At 48.4% G+C, this 18,455-nt stretch overlaps 1 protein-coding gene across 1 annotated transcript in view; it reads right to left on the reverse strand.

The window, feature by feature from the left end:
• Nucleotides 1-18,455, reverse strand: part of Drc11 (dynein regulatory complex subunit 11) — a 116,014-nt gene that overhangs the window by 34,749 nt on the left and 62,810 nt on the right. Inside the window, exons 9-13 of the mRNA XM_048441795.3 lie at nucleotides 15,310-15,385; nucleotides 8,368-8,474; nucleotides 8,123-8,215; nucleotides 5,297-5,364; nucleotides 2,471-2,553 (exon numbers count right to left, since the gene is read on the reverse strand). Coding sequence (XP_048297752.1) covers nucleotides 2,471-2,553; nucleotides 5,297-5,364; nucleotides 8,123-8,215; nucleotides 8,368-8,474; nucleotides 15,310-15,385 — 427 coding nt within the window. The remainder of the gene's footprint in view (nucleotides 1-2,470; nucleotides 2,554-5,296; nucleotides 5,365-8,122; nucleotides 8,216-8,367; nucleotides 8,475-15,309; nucleotides 15,386-18,455) is intronic.

Raw genomic sequence — 18,455 nt, forward strand, 5'->3', positions numbered from 1 at the left:
TACACTTGTGTTTGGTGTGAGCTCCCCAGCTTCCAGAAAGAGTACAAACACCAAGTGACTCAAGAGACGTCTCCAGGTGAACACTTGCAAGATCATGCCTGTGTGCCGTGTTGGCAGACTCCGGGCTTTTGGGACTGGAGTTTTAGAAGCTTGTGGAATCTTCCAAGTTTCAGCAGAGGTGATGAGCACCGAGGAGAATGTGACCTGGCATGAAGAGAGCTTCGGTCCACTTCTCATCAAGCGCAGCAGCTGCTAAGCCATGGTGTGCCAAGACCACTCAGGGGAGTCGTGAGTTGTCTGTAGGTGGCGGGATCTCCTCGTGCTCTGAGTAAATGTGGTGTAGGAGAGGGGTGGGGGCACCCTGAAGACACCAGCCCTTCTCATGGTAACCCCCTGAGTCCACCAATGAAGGTGACAACAGCTTTGGCAGAGGAATAACAGGAACAGCAGCTAATGAGGGGCTGAGAACTGGGGGTGTGACTCACGCAGTGTTGACATTCGTGCATTGGGGCTGCTGCTATGGTCATTTCCACTCCACAGTAGCAGAAATGAAGGCACTGGAAGATCCAGGAAAGGACAGGGATGCTGGAAGGCTGGGGTGGGCTAGATTTGCCTATCCCGATCAAGGGTTCCAAGCACTGAACATCCGGCCTTAACCCTGTGGTAAAGGAGTCGAAGTGCCTAGAAAACTTCACACACAGGAACCTGGAGCTTACTGCTCCCTAGGAGTGGGGTCTGGGCTCTTCAAGATGAGTGTGTTTGAACAGCATTGACCATGCAGTGGCTGCAAAGCCAGATTAAATGTTTAGTTTCTTGTGAACCTGAGATCTGGCCAGGAGCCTGGTGCTGGACTTCTGGGTACAGGGCCAGCCCTTGGAGCTGAGCATCTGAGCAGGGGCAGAACTGAGAGCTGGGAGGGCAGCCCTGACCTGCTGTGGTGCGGGTGACGTCTGGAATATTAAGGGGGCTAATGCGAGAGAGGAGATGCAAATAACAGGGCTGCAAAAGCTGGTTTCAGATCCTAGCATCGCTGAGCACTGTGTCCCTGGTCTTTGGAATGTGCAGGCTGTGCAGCCTGCTGTGTACGAGGATCTTGCTCTCTCCAGCCCCGCATACAGGAAAATCAGGGCTCCGAGATGGTATCTCTCTTAGGGCATGAGTCACCCAGGGTCAGCTGGGGGCCACCTCTGTCTAAAAAATGCTAAAGAAACCAAGGAAAGAAAATCAAAGCCAGTGATCCAGAGGAGGAGCGGGAGCTGATCATTTTCACTGACTGTTTCTGGGTGAGATCAGATTCCAGCTGGCTGAGTGCTGCTGAGAACGAAGCTCTTCCCAGGGGTGGGCCATGGGTAACATGGGAAGTCTGTGTTGCTTTTCTGATGAAGGGCACCTGAAGACGTGAGGTGGCTGGTCCAAAATCAGAAATAGATCCGGGAGATCATGATCAGTTATCAAAGAACTAACCAAGGCCCTCTCCATTTAGCTGGTAGGTCTATGTTCAGTAAGAGGCTGGGAGTGAAGGGCGGGATTGTACATTAGCCTCCTGTGTTGCCCAGCTTTGCCAAGATGGCCGTGAAGGAAACCAGGGCTGGGGATATGACACCGAGGGTAAAGTGCTTGCTGGGCAACCCTGAGGAAGTGAGTTGGTGGAAGCTAGGCTAGGGGAGTGCAGCTACCCCAGTGCTGGGGAGGCCTAGATGGGAGGATATGGGGGAACTCATTGCCTAGTAGCTCAATCTGTGAGCTCCAGGTTCTGTGAGACACCTTATCTCAAAACATAGAGTGGAGCACAACAGTAAGAGACACAGGTCAACCTCGGCTCTCCACATGCCTGTGTGCATACGTCCAACACACACGTGCAAAAATCTAAAAGAGAAAACCAAGGGATGGTGGGGTAGTGAGGAGATGGCTAAGACCATAGAACAGAGAATTCCATAATCAAGGCTCAACCAACAGAGCCAGACTCCTGGACAAATGAAAGTTGGGTGAGGCTGGCCGGAGCCTACATTCCTGTACTCTGAGAGGAGAGGAGGTAAATAGGCATCTGGGTGGCAAAAATTGCCAGTGGATTCTCAGGTGTCTGTATGACAGATGGCTTGGAGCAATCTCTAGAGTGAGTCACAGGTTCCACCCCAGAGACTGTTCACCGTCCGTAAAGGGAAAAAGGAAGCTTTCTAGGAAAGAGTCTGAGGACAACACCTTCACCACCAGTTCAACTTAAATGCCACCAGGCGAGACAAAGAGGCTTGGGGTACCTCCAGTGAGAGGCCTGAAAATGCACCGATGCATCTCCTGTCAAAAATATTTAACCTGTATGAAACAGCGAAGAAATCAACAAAGAACCCAGATGTCTGTAAAGCAACACAGACTGTTCAGAACGGCGCAGTTGGGAGAGACACAAGTGGCGTGCATTTCTAGCACCCACGAGTGTCGTGTGACAGATGCACACCCTGTTCTCAGTGTACTTTACCGATGTAATCGGAGAGGTTAACCTTCAGAGCCTGGATCAGCAGGCCTTCTTCAACCAGTTCCTTGTACAGAGACTCGATGGTCCTGGGGAGGAAACACATGGTCTCTGTCACCAGCACACGCTAACACACAGGGCCACGACTTCTCTGAAGTATGTTTTCATATATGCAAATAAATGGGTTTTTGAAATATTTCTACAATTTAGGGATAAATTAGGCTTTTTGAAAACAGTATTTTCAGCCAACCATGTGCATATTGGATATTTCCCATTAATAATTTCCCATTATATTTATGGGCTTCCTAGGCCTCCTATGACTCCATCAGTCTTTATGATGGTCCAAATATGAGTTAGAAATTACCCAGTAATAGTAATACAATGGGCCTAGAATTTTATTTTCAGTTAGTATCTGTAAGCCAATAAATCATTAGCCTTTGTGAAATTTCTGTTTCTTTTGAACTTGCTAGTACAGTGGCTTACCATCTACAAAAAGCAAGAGTTGCTTATACTGGAGACAATTCTGTGTGTGTGTGTGTGTGTGTGTGTGTGTGTGTGTGTGTGTGTGTGTATGTGCATGCGCGCGTGCGCGTATGAAATACAGGACAGAGGTTAATGGGTTGATGTGGTATCTGGAGCTTCACAGGCTGATCAAGCCATCTTTTCAGTCCTGAAGTTTTTTTTTTCCCCCCTACATATCCCTGGTTGTCTGGAACTCACCATTTAGACCAGGCTAGCTTCAGAGTCATAGAGTACCATCTGCCTCTCCCTCCTGAGTGCTGGGATTAAAGGCGCGTGTCACTATGCCCAGTCTGAAAATAATTTATTTTTGTTTTATTTGAGACAGGGTCTCACTATGTAGCCTTGGTTGTCCTGGAGCTCACTATGTAGACCAGGCTGGTCTTGAACTCACAAAGATCTGCCTGCCTCTGCTCGTGAGTATTGGGACTTTGCCACCACTCCTGGCTGAAGATAATTCTTATGTAGAAGATAAATCGTCCAAAACTGTGTTTGTGTCAGATGGGTGTGGCTCTCTGTGTTGTATACATATGACAAAACAACAACAGCAACAACAACAGCAACAACAACAACACTTCTCAAAAAGGGGCTTGGGCATACAGCCAGGATGCGGAAGATTTGTAACCTCCATTTGACATAGCTTATGAGTTATCAGAGAAAGGAGTCTCAATTGAAGGGCCAACTAGATCAGACTGACTTGGCCCTGTAGGTATGCCTGTCAGGGTTTGTCTTTATCATTAAATGATATTGGAGGACCCAGGACACTGTGGGCAGCATCATTCCTTAGGCCAGGATCCTGGACTATATCTGAAAGCAACCTAGGTGTGAGCCAGTGAACGAGCCAGCAAGCAATTGGCCTCCTCCACAGCTCCTGTTCTACTCCTTGGCTGTAAGTGACTTCCTTGGCTGAAGGTAGTGCTGTACAGAATAGCAAGCAGGCTCACCTTCAAGTCCCCATCCTGACTTCCCACAATGATGAGTTATGGCTTGGAGTTTTAGCTAAAATAACCCTCTTTTTTCCTGATCTGTTTCCGACCAGTGTTCTTATCACAGAATCAGAAAGGAAGCTAGGATAAACTGCTTCTGACTTATTTGAGACAGATTCCAGGGCAAGGAAGCATCCTAGAACACATTCAGCATCTAGCAGTCATTGCAGGGGAGCCACCTCTGCAGCCATGCCGGTCAGCACCACTATACTGGTGACACTTCAAATACAAAGGAAAGTGGACGAATCCTTTAACTAGGAAGGAGCAGGGTAATGCTGGGGGACCCCAGTGTTCACTCCCGGTTTCTCATTACTTCACTCTGTTTTGGAACTAAGGCAAAACAAAAAAACAAACAAAGGAATATAAAATCAGTGGCTCTATGTGTCCATCTGGCCAGACTCCCCTCAAAATAACCACATATCGTGTATCTCTGTCCTGGGTAGTTTCAGCATTCATGCAATGAAAGATGTCTGCTTTTCATAAATGAGGGTAACAGAGTCTCAAGATGTACCCTAGGACACTTGTAGGCGCCAAGCCATTGAACAATGTAACCTCAAGGGGGCTACTTCCAAGCACACACCAACTGTGGGTTACTCTGCCTGCCTCGGGGGTGACTGCAGGGGGACTTCCAAGAATTCAGTAGGTGTCTTTTTCCATGGATACCATTCATGCCTGCTATGAGCAAAACCCACAGTAAGAGGAGTGTGTTCAAGAATGACGCCTAGCCTCCAGTCGGCAGGCGTTCACTGAACTCCCTGACAAAGTGATGCCTGCACACCCACACTTAAAGTTCACAAAACACAAGCATTTTAAGCCATCTATGAGCACGGAAGTTGGGCAAATGAACCTCAAGATTACAAAGAGTCCCCTGGAGACCCAGCGGCATCACATCTTTGTTCTGGCTCCCTCAGCAAGCAGGAAGATGTGCACAGGGGACAGGGTGAGGCTGTAAAGAAAATGAGGCTCCCCCTGCCCAGAAGAAGCTCAGCTTGCACGTTCTGAAGTTCATGATGTTGTTTTCTCAGCCATTTTTAATAAGTACCACGCCCGACTCTCATGCAAATATTAGAATTTTTAGATGTAACAGGAACGTGGATGTGGCCAGCAGCTTTACATCCAAGCAAGTGGTCCTGTTGTGTATTTTTTTTCAATCTGGAGTCTAGACAGGGCTTCCTCCAGTGCCTGCCACTCCCCCACTCGGTCTAGGAAGTGCATGGTAGGGCTGAGAGGGGCTGCCTCACCTCGGCCTGCTCTGTGATTTGGGGGGCATCTCTACATTTCTTATGTGTTCTGCACCCGTCACCCCCAGAACGAGCCCACGCCTCACCTGTCAGCTGTTAGGTCCTTGTCCTTCTTTCCCCGTTTCCCTTTCTTCTTGCCTTTCTTTCCTTTACCCTGTTTAAAGAAAATGGAAATGAGCAATGTTTTCATAAAAAAAAAAAGAGGAAGCAGATGACTCTTGAAGGCATCTTCTCGCCTTCCTTTGAATTGGTTTTGCATCTTTGACAAAAGTTAGTTGTATGTATTTGTGGTGCAGGGCTCCCTGGGCCATCTGTCCTGTTGAACCGACATTCACTTGCTGTCAGTCTGTATGTCTGTATTCTCCTATGAACAGTACATATTGTTGATTAACATAGCTGTGTTGCATGGAGGTAAATTCCTTCTATAGTCAATTGGTTGAGAGTTTTTCTCACAATAAAATACTGAACTATGTCACACACCTTCCCCCATCTCTGAAACGGCATAGAACAAGACAATTGATCTTCTAATAATGAATGATTTAGGCTTTTCAACTCCATCCTATCAATGTGGTGGTGCACAGAGACCTATCTATGGATGCCAAACCATTCTTGCATTGCATGGTCCTGGAGCAAAATCCATCTAATTGTTGCCAAACTCAGTTTGCTAGTGTCTTGTTGAAGATATGTGTCCCCCTGTTAGGAATATTGACACCTAGCTTTATTTTATTGCAGTGTCTTTATCTGGCTTTGGTTTCAGGATTCTGGAGGGCTCATAAAAGAACTTAGAAGTCTCCCCTCTTCTATTACTGCTGGATTTTTAAAAACAAACTTTTTTTCTCTTTCTTTTTCACTTTCTCTGGAAGTCAGACTATGACACTCCAAATCATTCATTTAGTCTATAGGGACCAATCTCCATAGGAGCTAGACTTAAAAATAAATGCACACAATAAGATGCATTAAGGGTTTGCTCTGAGCCAGAGAAAGTTGTTTATGTCTAAACATTCCTACATTCATGGCCCTTAGGTAGGAGAAAAATGCTAACCTGGTGTCACCAGAAAATATAACATCCACCAGTGACAAAGCACAGGTGTGACACAGAGTGCGACTCATATGTAAAGAAACCAGAGCCACTACGGGATTCCCAAAGACCTCCCTGAGGAAGATACAGAGATGCCACTCGAGAGTGTGAATGAGAAGTGTCCAAATCAGACTTGTATTTAGGAAGGACCACTTAGGATGTTGGATAATCTCTGACCAAGTCTCGCCATCTCCAGAAAGGGCAGAAAACTGCTGTGGACTGTCCTTTTGTGTGTGTGTGTGTGTGTGTGTGTGTGTGTGTGTATCATGCCTGGCTAAATGGTTTTCCTATGAGACTCCTGGTAATCGATTAAGTTTTAGCTTGCTTTGAAGTTCATCCTTAGGTCACCCGGCTTGGGACTGGGCTGTGAAAACTCTTAGCTACACAGCCGCCCGCAGTCCTTTGAGAGATCCTGACACCGCTGTGATTTGGTGGCATCTCGGAGATGCTAGACTACAGGGAATGAGATGAGGTCGGAGGAGGAAAGCAAGATTGCTGTTGGCTTGGCTGGTGAGGAGAAAGCCTGCCATCTTGTAGGAGGTCACTGCCACTCCTGAAATATGTTTCCTACTGTGATCAGTTTAATTTCCATGTCTAGTTATAAACACATGCCCCTTTTCATAGATGAAGACACACATGAAGTTTCAAAGTGGTATCAAGAGCTGTTTCTGTAAAGGAGAGGGGACTGCTTCAGGTCACTCTGTTGTTTCTTCAGAACAATGCTCTGGGGGACAATTTAAATGACTTTAGAGTTAAGCTATATTTTAGCACAAAATGGACCAAGAGAACTGTCCTAAGGTCAGGTGTCCCCTGAAATGCCAAGACTCAACTCAGTGCAAGTGACGCATGAGTCACAGGCAAGAAGGCTTAGTGTCTCCAAACCATAGGATTCTTGGGTCTTTGATAACACTGCCAGGGAGGAGTCTTGGATTTCTCTTTTAAGCACTCTGGCTCAGTTGCTGGGCTGTCTGTGGGCTGGAGGTGGAAACAGGAGGCTAAAGGAAGGCGCTGTACATGCTTCCGTCCGACTGACTGCTGCAAACCGCCGCGAGATGGATGTGTGGCGATTCAAGAACTGCACCCACCCAGTTTCTTTCAGCCTGACTCTCGCACTCACAAAGCCCGCATGCTGTTACTGCATTCACTACAGACCGACCTGCAGGAACAGATGGGGTGGAGGGATTGGGGCATTTGCTACGGCCCCTCAGATAGTGCTCATCTTGGGTAAGGTGATATGAACCTGTAATGGGCGATCCTGGGGACGATCCTCTCGGAAGGCAGGGTTAGTCCTACTCAAGGGCCATACCACAGAGCACTGAGTGGTGAACCATGAGATCAGCGGAAGGGGGATGCTTGGTGTCTCAGTCGTCGCTCTATCCCTGTGACGAGACACCATGACGAAGGCAACTCTCATGACAGAAAGGCTCTAGCTGGGGCTTGCTTACAGTTTCAGAGGTTGAGTCCATCACCATGGTGGGGGAACATGGAGGCACGCAGGCAGACATGGTGCTGGAGAAGAAGCTGACAGTCTTACATCTAGATCCACAGACAGCGGGAGAAGAGAGAGCCACTGGGCCTGGCTTGGGCTTCTGAAACCTCAACCCAAGTCACTAGGGACATCTTAGGGACACGCTTCCATCAACAAGTCCACACCAAATCTTCCCCAAGCAACATTACTCCTTCATGACCGAGCATTCAAATAAGTGAGTGAGCCTATGGGGCCATTCTTATTTAGATCACCATGCTTGATGTAGCCCGCACATCCTGGGAACAGCAGCTATCCAGCAGGCCCTGCTGTGGCAGAGCCTGCTGCCTATGCTTGTTTAACACTCACCTTCTTCCCTTTCTTCCCCCGGGCTGGGAGCTCCTTCTCTCTGTTCACAGCCAGCTTAAGGTTTTTCAACTCTTGTCGCATCAACTCGTCAACCTAGGAGAAAATTCGTACATGGTGCTTACATGATTTTGCATGCTTGTGTCTCCTCGGGGTCGATCCTCAGATTGTTCGTCAATTGAAAACTGTAAAATGTGTAATTGTTGCAGCGACTGGTTCTGTTCTACTGGAGGCAAGTGCAGGCATACCTGAACCCTTATCTCCAACTCTAGTTCCTTCCGTTTCTCCTCCTTGATCAATTCTGGGTCATAGTCTTGAGGAAAATTCCAGGATTCATCTTTATTCAGCCACATGTCTGTACTCCACAAGGACAGAGAAAAAGGAAATTAAAAAAAATTCTGTTCCACATCTAGGTTAATGAGGGCTGTTACTGTAATCTCAACACACACCAATCTGTCCGGATTCTAGAACAGAAGTTTGGATAAAGAAGCCAGAGAATGACAGGGTTCATAGACCTGCCGTATGATATCCTGAAAGAAGGAGAAGAAAATGAAATGTAAAAACGTCAAGTAAAGCCATGGGAGCGGTTGGTTTTGTCAGCTTGACAAAACCTAGTCTTTCCTGAGAGGAGAGCTGAGGAACTGTCTAGGCCAGGAATTGTGATGCACCATTTTGGGGAGGCCTGAGCCAAGAGCCCTTGGGACAGGAGAGCTTCAGGAAGACAAGGACACAAAGGTCTGGTTTCTAAAGCGTGGGTCAGATCTGCAAGCTAGAGACATCAACCCAGTGGCCATGTGGTCACTTACGGAAAAGCAATGGATACCACCACGCACAGGTTAGGTGGGCCTACTTTAACGGATGTCACCATGCCCAAGTGAGAGGGCCCACTTCTTAGGCAAGCTCTGAGGTCAACAGACGCTAGCTGGCAAAGAGCCTGAACAGATTCCAGCAAGGATTTGCTTACCCTGCCTATATCCCGCCTGAAAAAGATGTGAGCAGATCTGGGTGAGCTGATCAGGGTCCCCCACCTTACCACATCACAGTCTCCACTACCAAGATCTGTGGGCAAACCTGTGGGGGATCTCATGGGTGAGAGACGGGTGCTTGAAAATGCAGAATGTGAACTCACAAGAAACCGAGAGAGAACAAATTTCAAACTGGAGTGTTCTCCATAGACCCGACTCTTCCCTGTGCCCTCCCCTAGGCAGGGCAGCTGCATGTGGCCTCAGTGGCTGGGTCCAGAGCGCAGGATGGACGCCTGGGTGGGGGGAGGGGAGGAATGGTGCCACTAGTGCAAAGGCGATGAAAGAGCTGGGGCTGAAGTTCAAGGTGTGCTGTCATCTGGTGTGGCAGGGGACAAGCCTGGAATAAAAGGGATGCCTGGCATGGGCAGACGATGCTTCTACCAGAAGACATATGTTATGAAATGAAAATCCCAGTGTCAGGGGCAGGACAGTTTCCTATAAGAAGAAGTTGGTCAATGAACCTCCAGAGATCTCCCGGAAGCAACAGAGGTCAATAGTTTTGGTTGCCCGTCATGACCATATGGTAAGACTCTATTGCTAAAGACATATAGAAAAGAGGCTGGAACTGACCAGGAAGCTTCTCTATGCTGGCCAGCTTTCATACAGCTAGAAGACACTGAGCAGCTGCTGGGGAAGGGAAGTCACACATGGTCTTACCCACAGCTGGACTCTGTAAGCTGCACGGCCAGATGTACCCACTGGTGAAACAGGGGTGTGCCCACTGAGGGACAACCAGTCACTTTCCGAGCTTTTGAGGCCTGCTCCATGGGACGGAATCCATGCCTAGAACTGTACACCAGGTCAAAACCCATGGCTGTCGAAGTCCCAGATCATAGCGGGGAACCTGTTACTGTTGGCTTGATAAATGGATGTGTCAAACTGTCTTCTGAACATTTATGTCTGTACCCATAGCACAGCCCTAACCCTCATCAGAGAAGCTTCTCTCTGAAATGGGCAATTGTTATTGGGCAAAGTGCCCAGAAAAAGCGCCAGGTGATATCTCTATCAGTCTAACCGAGACTCAGGGAACATTAAGGGATGGGGGAAGAAAGAATGTACGAGCAGGAAGATGGGGAGGAGAGCTGGGAAATGCTGGCTTCTGGACGTGACATGGCCACTGGACCCATGAACTCACAGCAGCTATGTTTACATGCACATGACCTGCACCCGTCAAGCCAATCAGCATTTCAACATGGGTGGGGAGGGGCTCATTAAGCTCTATGTCTAGCTGAGGAGCTACTGGCAGTGTATGGCTGCTTTGGCAGGGGGGTTGTTTCTTGGGGGGATACTACTGCTGTGGTCACCCATGCTCTGGTGGATGGTCCCACAGCATGCACCTGTGGGAAGCATTGATTGGACTCAGGAGAGGATAAAAAAACCAAGAGACCATGAAGGTTGGAGGGGACATGCTGAGGGGAGTTCAGGGAGAATGGGAACGGAGAACCGGGGGTGGAGATGATCAGAATGCATTGTATACATATATGAAATTATCAAAGAATAAATAGAAATATTCTTAATAAGCTCATTTCCTGAAGTACACATTATTCTAAAATGTAGAACAGACTAAATGTAGAGCTGACAGATACTTCATTTTTTGAGACAGGGTCTCACTATATAGTCCAACTGGCCTTGACCTAGAGGTCTCCTATTTTATGATAGGATTATGGGTATGCACTGCCATATGCCTGGCTCACTGGGTTCTTTCTCTGTGTTAACAAAACAAAACAAAACAAAAAACCCTTACATTTCCCTCTAACAATAACAAAGAGAGTTCCAGTGAGTTACAAAGTGCCACCTACTCATGCTAACTGCCTGGCGCGCCTCCACTTTGCAGGACTGCTAAGTTTCCAACCACCCTAAGTTTACCGCTTACATTAAGACATCAGAGAGCAGAGCCGCTTTGCTATCTATGCACAGGGACCCACTTCTCAGGCTCCCCAGACTCCGAGAACAAGATGTTCGGAATAGGAGCGTGGACTACTTAAGGCACCGCGAGTATTCCTGCCCTGTCACAGTTAGCCATTCACACGCTGGAGTCGCGGCTAGGCTTTGTTAGACGGCTCCTCACAAGCAGCCCTCTCATCTCCCCTCTAGAAGGTTTCAATGGGCTGATTTTTCCCTGCGAAGTGCTGCTTTCTCATGACACTTCTGCACAGGGCACTTTTCAATCCCTTCAGGAATTTCATGGGCATTTGGAAATGCAGGAGGCTGTTTGGGACCCTCAGAGGGCACTTGCTGCCCCCACTCTGTCGCAGCCAGAAGGAGCTTTTTATCCCGAGACTGTGAAAAGCAGGCCAGGGCCCTTTCACATGGAGGGGAAGGGGAGGGCTGTGCAGTGGGGAGGAGCAGAGGGGGTTTAATCTTAGTGATTAAAATGCTAATGCATTATTTGAGAAGGCAAACCTTTGGTTTTAATGAGAAGGAGTCGAAGATGAAGAGATTTCTATGTAAGTTACTGAAGAGACAGAGGATGACAGCCAAGCCCTCCAACTGAAGACCCTTGGGGCTTCTCCCTGCTTCTTGGATTTCATGGAAACCGGCTCTGCCCAGTAGGTAGTGGTAAAGACTGGACGTCGCAGGTTGAAAGACCTGGCTTTCCATGGCAATGCTGAATTACCCCCAAATTCATTTTTGCTTTTTGTCAAAAAAGAAGCACATACACAGTGCTTGCAATAGTGTTAAAAGACAGCAAAGATGAAACCCTTGCGCCATCTGCCTCTGGGTCAGACTGATGCGTTTATTTCTGCGTTCATTCACTCGCGAAGGAAGTAAATTCTGTGTTCATTATAAAGCTGCTGAGTTGATGAGTCTCAGACCAGGCCTCGCTTCCAGAGCAACTAGGTGACAGACCTTGCCCTCCAGGACTTGGGCCCCACTACGGGAAGCTATACGCCCATTGCTTGGCATCTGGGCTGAGTGCAAAGGGGCAAGGTGGGCACAGGTGGGGACAGAGACTGCCGCTCTGTGGAGGCCCCAGGAAGGCTTTTCCTGGCACAAGGCCCGAAGGGACAAGAATTGTGCACAAGGGGAGTAGGCGGCACATAGCTGCTGGGCATGCTAGAGAAAGAGAGGTGTGTGTGTGTGGGGGGGGATGAAGGTGTGGCCTTGTGAGCTTCTTCAGCTGGTAAATGCATCGCTCCCTCAGGTCTGAATAGTGCGCTCCTCATATGTTCAGAGTTCAGAGCCTAGTGTGATGAGGGAGGCTTTCCTTCCCCATTATGTCTTCCTCTGCCCTCATTTGCTCTGCATGGCTGTTTGAAAAGGGACGGGGTGGGGACGTCAGGCAAATTCTCAGGGTAAATATGTGCACATGGCCCTACACACCCTGGAAGTCTGTCCTGCTCAGAATATCTCAGATGATGGTGCCACCAAAGTGAGGGAGAGAAGAGAAGACAAGCGTGTGGCTGGCGGTGAGACGATTGGGGAGGGCCTTTGATGATTGTGAAGGCCTGGAGGGCTCCCAGGAGAGGGTGAGGGAGAAAATGAATGTGGAATTCCTCGGTTCCTCTGTGTGGAAGCCACCCTGAAGGCTGGTGGGAGACAATGAACACACAGCACACATGGGGTAAAAGGACAAGAGACAAGACTGTGCAGTACAGTGTATTGTCAGTTATCCTTGTACACACACACACACACACACACACACACACACACACACACACACCGCAGTGAAACCCTAGACTTGCAGAGTGGATTGCTGACTCAAGACCCATTTCTACTTTCATTCTCATTTTATAACTGCCCAGCTTGGACCCTCCCCATCTGATGCCCTGTGGATATGTTGGTGGGTGACGTCATTTTTGGATCTCTAGATCAGTGTCGCATCCAGCACAGTGGAGACAGTCAGTGTTTGCCGAGTGAATATGTGAGCGGATGGATGTTTTTGACGGCAACTGTTCTGCTCCATTGCAAGTCTATGTTAGGGTGAACTCTCAGACTTTAAGATGGCAGGCTCCCCAACAGTCAGTCCCTCCTGACAAGGGCAAGGACTGTGTTCATTGCATGGTTCCTATGAAGACTGAATGACACGGGCACACACACAAAAAATTGTCTTTGCATGTTCTGGGCACCTGGTGAATGTTAGTTGGTCCCTTTGGCTTCGTTCCTCCTTAGTGAACTCAGGGGCCGTATGCTAACAGTGTCACGGCCACCCCTGGCCTCTCCCAGAGCATTCTGCACGCCCTAGTGGTTTGTAAGAGGGCACCTGCTGGGATACAGTTAGCATAGTGAGCCTATAACTATAGTGGGTTTGCTGTTAAGGATATGATCCAATTTACTGGGATAAACACCTTGAATCAATAGTAAATATATACATATCTACCTGTCTGTTTATCTATCATCTGTCCATCTGTCTATCTACCATCTGTCAATCTGTCTGTCTGTCTATCTATCTATCTATCCATTTTTATATCTATCTATCTATCTATCTATCTATCTATCTATCTATCTATCTATCTATCTATCTATCTATCATCTATCAATCCATTCATCTATCTGACCCAGTGTTGTCCAGATCAGACTCAGATTAGGAAGGAGGTCCATGATTAGCTGCTATTTGAAAACTCTCTCCTCTACATCCTTATTTCATTTCCTAGGAATTTCCACAACAGTACCAGGGACCAGGGCCACACTGGCCAATCATCTGCTGCTAAGATTTGTCCCAAGGGTGCAAGGGAGCCAAGGAGCTGCATATCAGTCCTGGCAAATTACGGCAGATATCTGAAAGGTCAGAGCCCATGCATTCACACACTCGGCCAGGTTCTGGCTACGCTAATGGAGTTGAGCCCCCCGACAAAACAATAGTCAGAATGAGAGGGGTCTTGGTCTGAGGGGATTAAGATGTGTACATATGGAATCCATTTCCTTGATGTAATGCCTTTCTTCATGCCACTAAGCCAGAGAGTGGTCAGCTGCGGAGTGCACAACGGGAGAAAGTTCTAGAATGTTCCCACCCAGTGTGTGTGTGTGTGTGTGTGTGTGTTTGTGTGTCTTTCTCCTCAACTGGGAGAATGCTCCCACCCTGTGTGTGTGTCTTTCTCCTCAGTTTTTCTAGATTCATTTCTGTTGCTGTGAAAAACACCCTGACCAGAAAAACTATGTAGGGCAGGAAGGTTGATCTGGCTACAGTCCATCACTGCAGGGACACTGAGGCAAGGGCTCAGCCGGCTAGTTGTATCACATCCACCGTCAAGGGCAGGGAGAAAGAATCTCCCATGATGCCTTCTTGCTGTCACCCAGCTAGTCCTCTTTACTCTGATACAGTCCAGGAATCAAGTCAACGAATGTCGCCTCCCACAGTGGGCTGGGTCTTCCCATATCAATGAACACAGTCAAGCCAATCTCCCATGGACACTCTCACAGGCTGACCTTATCTAGACAATTCTTTGAGACTCTTTCCTAGGTGATTTTGGGCTCTGTCAAATTGACAATGAAAAATAACTATGCCGATGAGATTATTATTATTGCTAATTATTTACCAAATTAACATAAGATAGAGGGAATCTTAGTTTAAGAAGTGCTTCCATTGCTGAGTGATGATGGCACTTGCCTTTAATCCCAGAACTCATGAGGCAGAGGCAGGCACATCTCTGTGAGTTCAAGGCCAGCCTGGTTTACAAGAGTGAGTCCCAGGACAGCCAGGGCTACACAGAAAAACCCTGTCTGGAAAAACCAAACAAACCCCCAAACCAATCAACCAAACAAACTGCTTCCATCACATTGGCCTATAGCCAAGTCGATGGAGGCACTGTTTGACTAAAGATTAATGTGGGAGGGGCCCAGGCTACTGTGGGCTGTGCCATCCCTGGTAGGCGGTGCTCTAAGAAAGCAAGTGAACCAGCCACCCGGAGCAAGCCAGTAAGCAGCGCTCCTACATGGTCTTTGCTCCAATTCCTGCTTCCAGGCTCTTGACTTGAGTGCCTGTCCTGACTTCCCTTCATGACAGACAGTGAGCTGAGACACACCCTTTCTGTTCCAGGTCGCTTTTCTTAAACTAAGGAAACAGTAGCCACCATGACTCTACGCTTTTTGGAAGCACGAGGAGCAGGAGAGGGACAGGTTTTGGCTGGATTCGCCTAACACAGCCTCCCGTGATTGAGCACCGGAGATCTGCCCACCCACTGCAGCTTGGGCACACTCAGTAGACAGGCATTCTCCAGGACTGACCTTTGTATAAGCTATTTCCTTCCTCCATCAGTTGAAGGAAAAGGCTTGGTGACATCTTCCATTCCTCGTCTTCTTCCTGTTCACAGCAGAGTAAGATTCTTGTGAATCACAGGAGCAATTTATCTTTAAGACCAGACAGCGAAAGGCACACAAGCTGTAGTTGACGGGACTGGAGGTTCTGCCCCTCCCACCGGGGAGCAGGGAGTTTCACAACCAGCACTGGAGGCCTGGATGGTCAGGCTACTGAGACATTTATAACCCATACACTCTTTCTGCATAGTGGCTCTCCCACAGACCTGGTTTGGGCTCCACCTTATAAGGACTTGCTGTCTGAAGGCTGAGCTCTCAGCTGGGGTCCTATCTGCACCCCTATTGTCCCCATAGCCAGTGTTTGAGCTTCTCTGCACTCTGAGATTTACTGTACCCATTGCCATTTCTGGACTTCTGTGTGTACCAGTGCTGTTCCTTCTTCTTGTTACTTGTCCCTGGAGTTCAGGAATCAGCCACAACCTCTTCTTCACTGGGAATAAATTGGCTTCCCCCATGGAGTCGGGGTCTGGAGAACTCTGAAGCCCAAGTCTGCAGAGCGCAAAGATGCCACCATTGGCTGCTTCTGTCAGTTCTACACACCAGGACAGGAGACTGCCATCTGCCAGCTGCACGGTTGATAGCTCAGCTTGGAGCCCCTCTGTCCCTCTCTCCCTGAATGTGAGAACCAGCCTTGCAGGCTCTCATCTGGGGTTTCTATCACATCGGTAGTTTCTGGTGACAAATGTCATGCATGGTTCTTGTTAATGTCACAAAGGGCCAAAGGAAGCGTGCTGGCTGCTGTGCCCACAAGTGTCTCTAAAGCTCCCTGCATGTCCTGCATGCTCTTCGCATTTTCATGAAGAGGGTACTGTAGGTTCTTATGAAAATCTCTTCACCGGGACGCTGTGAGTCCCTGGACACTGGAAAACCGACAGCCCTTCCTTTTCCGGGTTCCAGTGTTGGGCTCTGTGGTGCACCAGTCCTATGCCCACGTGCTCCGGAGACTGCATGGCCTTTGTGCCTCTGATCCCCACTACTTCCCCCTCCTACTGTCTATAGACAAATGGACACCTAACCACATCTGTTCTGACACTTCTGATTCCAGGGACCAGACCCTCTTTTTGTCTCAGCCTCCTGAGAGGAGCCTGGCTTGTATACTGTCTGACTTGGGGCCTCCCTCTCTATCCTGCCAGAAGGAACTCAGGCAAGAACTGATCAACTTAAGACTCCCTTCAGCTGAAGCCCTGCAGAACCCAGAAGCTCCCCATCAGCTCTGTACCCACAGGATGAAGTACCAGCCTGTATAGACTGCATATAGCCTTTCCAGCCCTTGTCCCCAGGCTGCTTCCTTGCTCCCGACATTGCGGCTGTCACATGGAGTAGGATGCTGTCTTATGTGTACAGTGGCAAGTTCTTTCCTTCCACTGACTCCTTTCTCCTGCCTCCTCCTTTCTCCTGCCCCCTCTTTCTGGCTGCAAATGCTTTCTGATAATTTTGGACTTATCAGGTTCCTCCCCTCCAGAAATCCATAGCAGTCAGCTTTACACCCCAGCACTGGCTGAATTTTGCCTGCACTCTCATGAGCTTTCCGTCCTTGTGAGCATCCTCCACTTCCCATCAGACAGAGGATCAAAAATAGCGGGCTTCCCCTTAGTCTGGGAGCTGGCATTTCTGCCTATCACAAACACTTATTGGGGGGAAAGAAGAATATAAAACATAAATGTCTAGCCCACAGATGAATAAATACTACACTGCCCATTACCCATGGGAAGGAACGAGGCACCAACATCTGCTACAAGGATGTATCAAGCAAGGGACGCTAGACACAAGAACCATATTTCATAGGGTCCCACACATAAGAAACTTTAGTTAGATTCCAGGCAGTCTCTGACCCTAGATGAGCCCTGTGCTCTGCTTGGTTAAGCTGAGACCCCTCCTCCCACAGGCTTTTGCTAGGCTGCAGGTGCCATGAGGTCCCTGCTCACCAGGAAAGACACCTGAAGTAAGCGGTTCAGACTGTCACGTAGACGCTCAGGATGCTCCTAGAGGTTACAGAAGGAGTCCAGGACCACAGCTTGTCAGGCAGGTAAGGAAGCTGCCTGCCTTGCAGTGCCAGAATAGAATTTGGTTCCAGAAGTACCAGGGCTCAGAGCGGGAGAAGCAGCTAATCTGACTGCTGGGTCAGATTACTTTAGTCTCATATTAAAGTAAAACTCACTGACTGAGAAGCCCGCTGATGGCACTGTTATCCCAGGGTTGGCCATTGTCCGATCCTTGGTATGGAGATACCCAGGCATGAGCGAAAAGTCTGCAAGGGAAGTGTCAAACACAACAAAGCCAGCAGCAGCGACAGCTGGTGCTCATGGGCAGAAGTCCAATCTGTGTCCAATTAGAGGAAGGCACTCTTATCCATGTCCCCAGTGTCTTTTCCTCCGGCCTCGCCCTCACATGTGTGTTACTTTCCTATAATCACCCCGGTCACCCTCTTTTGTTCCCTCTTTCCCCTCCTTCTGGCCCCTTAATCCAATCCCCCCATACACCTTGAAGTCTAATTTCTGCACATCAGAGAAAACGTACAACACTCATGTTTTACATCTGGTTTATTCTGCATCCCATGATGACCTGTCCCATCTGTGTACCTGCCAAGGGCACACTATTGTTGTTTGTGGTTAAATAAAACTCCACTGTGTACATGGACCATGCTTTCTTTATCTAATCACGTGTCCATGAACACTTCGGTTTGTTTTTATCTCGGCTGCTGGGAAGAGTGCCTCAGTGAGCACGGACATGCAGGGATCCCTGTAGTGAAACTTAGAACCCTTCAGATGCATGCCTCAGGCTGGTGTAGCCAAACAATTCTCTTTAAATCAGCTTTTGAGGATCCCACACTAATATCTACAGTGACTACACTAATTTATACCCCACTGGCAGTGTGAGAAAGGTTCCTTTTCCCCCAACAACCTCACCAGCATTTATTGTCCATATTCTTTTTCCTTTGTTTGCTTGTCTTTTTGAGATGGGGTCTTGCTTTGCAGTTCTGGGTTCTGGAGCTCTCTATGTAGACCAGGCAGGCCTCCCCAACTCACAGAGATCTGCCTGCCTCTGCCTCAAGGCTT

Source organism: Myodes glareolus, chromosome 1 (genome assembly GCF_982192425.1).
Source record: "Myodes glareolus chromosome 1, mMyoGla1.1, whole genome shotgun sequence".
In the NCBI taxonomy this organism is placed as follows: Eukaryota; Metazoa; Chordata; class Mammalia; order Rodentia; family Cricetidae; genus Myodes; species Myodes glareolus.